Genomic DNA, 6,599 nt, shown 5'->3' on the forward strand with positions numbered 1-6,599 from the left:
AGGAAGGAAAACAGTGAAAAACCAGAGTCTCTTTCTACTGAGATGAAAGTTAAGGTCAGACTTCTAAAAGAATTTCAGAAAGAAGTAGGGGTAGGTAGGGATAAAAGGGATCGAATACTTGGTGATGGAAGGAAATCTAACTCTAGGGGGTGAACACAAAATATATATACGACATACTGTTGAATCGTACACTTGAAACTTGTTGGATTTTGTTGATCGATGTCACCCAATAATTTTTAATAAAAATAAAATAAAAAAAGAATTTCAGAACCAGGAGGGGACAGACGCAGACTCAAGGGAAGCAATGGCATGTTTTCCTCTGGGGAACTTTAAACTCAGGGGAGAGTCTAGTATCTTCTAGATTCCTTTATGGTTTGCTGTGAGAATGGAGGAAAGGCAAGGAGGAGGGGAACAACCACATCTCGGTTCTGTGCTCTAGACTCAGACATAATCTCAGTTCATCCCCAGAGGCACATGACAACGCAGGTGAGGAAGGTCACAGGAGTCACCATTTTACACAGAAGGAAACTAAGGCACAGAGAGTTAAGTAAGTTGCTGCAGGTCACATGGCTGGTAAGCAGCAAAGCCAGGTGTCATTTAACCCCAGGCAATCTGAGGCAGAACCACACTCTGAATCAGGACATTATAGGAACAGTTGATCACACTGGGATTAAAAGTGTCAGTGCTGAGATTCAAGCTCAGATCTGCTAGGCTCCAAAACCCTTGCTGGAGACAGTAAGGAGGGAGGAGGGCTCGGGATAGCCAAGACATTTCTAACACCTACTCCCCAATTTCCCAGCATGCCCAGGGGTATTTCTCTACCACCTTCATTTCCACACTGAGCCTATTTTTCTTTCCTTAGTCTCCCCCTTACCCCCCACCCACCCTTTACAGAACTTCCCTGGGGTGAGAAGTTGGCTGTCTATACCCACCCACACACCCAATACCCCTCCTCCCTGGGCCCTACAGCTTGAGCTGACTTATATATCTGGCATAATGGGCACAGTGACTAGGCCCATAATCTTTTTGGGAGGCATAAAAATGTTTTAACGTCTTTTAAAGTCAGAGAGAAAAAATTAACTGTTAGGTCAAAAAGAAAGTTTTAATATATAACATTAATTTATTTCTCTTTATACCAATGCAGTCAGAAAATACTATTTTTAGTACTTCATTATTGAGGAAGAGTCCCAGGAAGGAGACGTGCCCAGGACCTACGAAAGTCATAATGCAGCCCTGCCCACAGCCCAGTAACAGGAATATTCTCTCAACCTCCTTTCACCAGAACCTATTCCTCCCCTTCTACATTGTTTTCATGATCCCCTCCCCTGCCAAAGGACCTCCCTAAATGGAGAAGAAACATAACACAATAAGACCAGCACTCAAGGAAAAAGAAACCTAGTTTCTTGGCCCAGCTCTGGGTGACCTGGGGTGAGTTTCTTAAATTCTGAGGCTTCACTTTTCCTCTTCCATAAATAGAGAAAATTGGAAAGGTTGGTCACAAAAGACTGTCAGCTCTATGGTCTTGATTCTTGGATGGGCTAATTCTTGGAAAGCAGTGCAGCTCAGTGGCTGTCAGATGTCAGAAAGACCTGGTTCTATCTACCAGTCACAAGAACTTGGCAAATTAGCTAATCTCTGTGCCTGAGTTTCCACACCTGTGAAACGGGGATAACAGTATCTACTCCACTGATTGTTGAGATAATGTATGTAAGGCATTTTTTCACAGCATCTGGTGGCAGTAAATGCTCAAAACAAATGCTAAGTTTTTATTATTCTTGTTTGCTATCCTGATTCTGACAAGCCTTGCCTCAAGAAGAATAAAATGTTATTGTTTTTAAATACTCCACCTAGTGCCACTGACCCTCATTTTCTCCTGGCCACAGCCCACCTCTGGGCAGCTTGTTCTTGGTTCCTGAGCTCTGCCTCAAGTCTCTATCCCATTCCATAAGGGGACATGGATGACGGGAGGCATCGGGCACCCCACCCTCTCTAGTTTTCCTGGGGCTCGGGAGGTCAACTGGTAAAGATTGCATGCTTGCCCCCTTTCCCCAACTCCCCCTTGCTATTTCTCTTTCCATTCATCTCCCACCTCCTCCCTCAAAAAGCACAAGTTCTAACCCAAACTCAGTATGTGTGTGAACACCATCTTTCTCTCTCCTCTTCAAGTGCAAATGACCTGCCTCTAATCTGCCAGCACAAGAAGCTCTTACGTCAGGGCACCAAGGATGAGGGTCTTGGAGGAAGACTCCTCACTTTGCCATACCTTCTTCCATTGATTACTGCCCTGGCTCCTCTTTCCCCAATTTCTGCCCCGTTACTCTCTTTCTCAGGAAGTTTCCCTCTGGGACAAAGCCATCCCCTTCCCTTGGCTCCCCCACCCCTCCAGCGCTCCCGGACCCCAACCAAAGTCATCTCTGTCAATGCTGCCAACTTTGCCCCTATCCCTGGGCCTCTTAAGGGACCTGCCTAGCAGGGTGGTTGTTGCTATGGAGATCTACTGGCACTCAGGCCCCACTCTCCTCTCAGTCCTGGAACCCTGGTGAGCTGAGCCTCACTACACCAAACACACACACACACACACACACACACACACACACACACACACACACAGGCTTAGTGTGGACCTGACTTGCGTATTCCCCCTCTCTTCCTTCAGGCTCCCCTCCCCAGTGCAGACCCACAGTTTACACACTAACACCCCACTATCCTCCCCACATCATCTTGACCCCACAAAGATAAGAGACCATTAGAGAGCTCTTATGCCACAGAAACAAATGGGGCGGGGCAGGGATTGATTTACAGTAGGTCCTACTGCCCAGACACTGTCTTTCCCCTAGTCTTCACGTGTCCCCCTCCCACCCAGACCCAAACCCCCCCCGAGGAGACACAGACTACAACTCCCAGCAGGCCGAGCAGCCTGAAGTCCTGGGCTGGAGGAACAAGGCACGCTGGGAGAAGGAGTCTCGCGAGTTGCACCTGCGGCAGGAACCAGTGAGGGGAGGAGAGTGGATGGAGAAGATGGAGTGCGGATGCGGTCGGAGCATCCTGCAGGGCCTCCTTCTCCGAACCCAAGCTTTTCCGCACTGTGCGGTAGCGAAGGGACACATGCTCACTCACTGCCCTTCTCCATCGTCCGGCAGAAAAAGAGCCACCCTTCCCTCCTCCCTCCACCGTGCTCTGCAGCTCCTGCTCCGACTTCCAACCAGGAGTTGTTTCAGGCTGGGCCCGACTAACGTGACCTAGCCCAGAAAGGGGTGAGAGAGGGCGGGGCTGGAGAGGGCACTGGGGGAAAGCGATTGTCCACAAGTGCAGGTAAAAATGACCTGCAAGCAGTATGCAAATGAGCTCAGGGGCACCTCCCTCTTAGGGTAAGGGCGCTGAGGGGCATGTGTTTTAATTGGTCTCCAGATTCCCTTCTCCACTCCTTCCCCCGCCCCTTCCTCTGCCTCACCGAGTCACTCACTCACCACCTTCCAGCGATCCTTGACCACGTAGTTGGCCGGCAGGATGTCGGCCTGCTCCCCTCCCCCACTCATGTTGGTTTCGTCCTTAAGAGCAGCCGCTAGGCACTGCATCCGCCAGCCGGAGGGTGGGGTGTCCGCAGGGCCTGCCCTGGGGGGGCCATCTACCTGGGGGGGTGGGGAGGGGCTGTAAGTGGGGCGGGCTAGGACCTAGGACCACTTTGCAGATAGGATGGAGAAGAGCTCCATTCAAGCAAGGATCCTTCCAGGGCCCACTGGGCAGATGCTCCAGGAGTTACTGGGAGAAGCACTGTGTAAGCACCCCAGTGGAGGTCAGGGGAGAAGACAAATACTCTCCACAGGAAGGGACATACAGACTACACACGGGAGATGCAACACAGAGATGAAAAAAAGGAGAGGAAAATGATGTGCGAACAGGCTGTGGGGAAAGCGTTTCCCAAAGAGAAGTATACTAGCTAATGTGGGGGACACTTGCTAACTAAGGGGCACATCAGCCTGGGTCCCATGCTTATATTGAGGAGACCTAGGCCAAGTAGGACCAATGTAAGTGACTCAATCTCTGGCCCTCAGCACTCACACCTTCCCTGTGCCACAAAATGCCCAGAGAATTATATATCTAAGGCTTATTGAAAGGGGAGAACTGCTGACCAAGGAGCGACCCCGTGGAGACACACACCAGAGTGCCAGAGATAAGCTAACCAATCATAGGAGATGTGATGATCAGAGAACGAGGAGATAGCCAACGGCCCCTCGAGGATGGTGCCGAGAGAAGGGGCTGCAGCTGCTGACAGGTATACAGCATTCTCAGTGGTGAGCGGAACCACTGCCACAACCCTGGGCTCAAAAAGCAAGGAGGAGAGTGATGGGGTGAACATAAGGCAATGGACTCAAGGCATGGATTTTAGACAGCAGCTGTATGGCCACTCAGAGGGAGAGAGGCAGGCTGAATTGGGAGCAGTCGAGGGCCACAGGGAAGTGAGAGCGGCCTAACAGAAAAATAACAGGGAGCAGCAGGTCTGCGTGGGCATGGGGTGAGAGATCCTCTGACCACACCTTTCTGTGTCTGCTCAGGAACCAACAAGAAGTAACACAACTCTTGTTACATTAGGATAGGTAGGAGTTGGACATCAGGGAGAGTATACCAACTGTGAGGGTTGGGAAAGCCAGCCAGTGTTACCCAGGGATACGCAGGTGTGTCTGCACGTATATCTGTGCATGTATCCCTCTGTGTGAGTGTGTATATGTCTTTATTTGTCTTTGTGTGTCTGTGTCTGTGTGTCTTTGTGTGCTTGTGTGTGTCTGTATGTGTGTGTGTGTCTATGTCTGTACGTCTGTGTCTGTGTGTGCTTATGTGTGATGTTGCGTTTTAGTGCGTGATATGCATGTATGTAGGCAGGGGGCCAGAAGAAATGACTTTTTGAGATCTCTGCCAATCCAGTACAAGAATGGAACCAGGTTCTTCTTTCCTTCTACATTTTTTATAAAATGTAGAAGCCCTCACAATGACCCTGGAGAGTCACAGATGGAAGGAGGTCACTCAGGTTGGGATGGGTGGGTGGTGCAGACAGGAGGAAAGTGCCCAAGATATCTATGGATGGAGTGGGAACTCCGTAAACCTGTCTTTCCTTGGGATGGGGTAATTCTCCAGGGCTCTTGTGTCTAGCTATCCTCTACAGGGGGCAGTGAGGAATAGTGAAGGCATGGAAACAACCTTCAACAGGTCATGATGTGCCATGAGGGACATGTGGAGAAGGAACCTTCCTGGAGAGGGACACCTTTCTTTTTGTCTTTCTTCAAATGATTCGGCTGACTGTCCTCCAATCCACACAACTTCGGAGTATCAGAACTGTGAGGATATCAAATAGGCCTCTGTCCTCTTTCTGCCAAGTGGTGTATGGGACAGGAATTCTTAGGGCAGAGAGGGCAACGGCAGGATGAAGGGTTCCGGAATAAAGGTGGAGAAGACAGGTGGAGGACAAGATAAAAGAAGCAATTGAACCAGTAGGGAGGGAGCCTTGAGGAATTGAACAGGGTCATCTCTGTTGGGCTTTCCAGTCCTGTGATGATGGATTTTGTAGGCTAATGAGAAAATTTGGGGTCCTGTTCTCATTTTATAGATGAGCAAGCCTAGAAGAAAGTAAAAGGGAGAGTGGAGGCAAGAATATAAATGAGGGTTCCCTGCCTTTCCCTATCCACCATCGTTCTTACTCTACGCCTCAGAGGGATATACTCAGCTCAGACTAGGATTGGATGACATGAACACCAGTAACTTGGCTGCCCCATTACTGCCTCCTCAGGACCCTTTGGGTGTGTGGAGGCATGAATCTGCAGTGAGAGAGGGCTTGGGGAGGAGGTTTTTAGGAACATCTTTCAGAAAGTGGGCATGTTTGAGAGTGTGGGGCCAATGATGTGTGTGAGTGTGAAAGAGAGCGAGAGAAGGGTATCTAAGTGGTTAGGAGTTCCTCATGGTATGTGAATATAGGTGTTAATATGTAACTGTGCAAGGTGTGAGTCAGGTGTGTTTGAGAATCTGGGAGCCCAGGTAAGGAGAGTTAAAGGAGACCAGTGAGGGGTAATAAAAACAGATGAAAAAATGTGTGGGAGGGGGCAGAAGGGAATGGAAGGGACCAGGAGCGACAGAATCAGAGGGGCTTGAGTAAGATAGAGACAGGTGAGACATCATGACGGCAGGTGAGAAAGCAGCAACAGGACCAGGAGAGGGGTTTCTGGGCACAGCTGAGGGGTGAAGAAGTTGGTAAGAGGCTAGTGGGAGGAATCGGGGGACTGAGGACAAGGGAGAGAGGTTATGGAGACAGCCCGGAACGATTCGTCAGTGGTGACAGGAGAGTGAAGCCACAGGGACAGGGGACAGAGGTGAGAAGTGAGGAGCAAATCCTCTGGAGGGCAGTCGGGAGAGGGTGGGTATGTCGGCTGGGGGGCAGGGAGCCGGTCCAGGCCTCAGATGCGGCCCAGGCTGTGTAGGCCAACGTCCCAGCTCAGGCGGAGATGACAGCAGGGAGGGGGCGCTGAAGAAGGCTGCGTTGGGAGGTGAGCCAGGCCCGAGGCCCAACGAGTCCATAGAAAGAGACCCCCTCCTCGACCCCCGCCCAGCCCGCT

At 50.4% G+C, this 6,599-nt stretch overlaps 1 protein-coding gene across 1 annotated transcript in view; it reads right to left on the bottom strand.

The window, feature by feature from the left end:
- The window catches only part of TTBK1 (tau tubulin kinase 1), a 35,496-nt gene extending 31,921 nt beyond the window's left edge, over positions 1-3,575 (bottom strand). The window contains exon 1 of the mRNA XM_006926525.1: positions 3,468-3,575. Coding sequence (XP_006926587.1) covers positions 3,468-3,575 — 108 coding nt within the window. The remainder of the gene's footprint in view (positions 1-3,467) is intronic.
- Positions 3,576-6,599: the final 3,024 nt, after the last annotated feature.

This window comes from Pteropus alecto, unplaced genomic scaffold (genome assembly GCF_000325575.1).
Source record: "Pteropus alecto unplaced genomic scaffold, ASM32557v1 scaffold7, whole genome shotgun sequence".
In the NCBI taxonomy this organism is placed as follows: domain Eukaryota; kingdom Metazoa; phylum Chordata; class Mammalia; order Chiroptera; family Pteropodidae; genus Pteropus; species Pteropus alecto.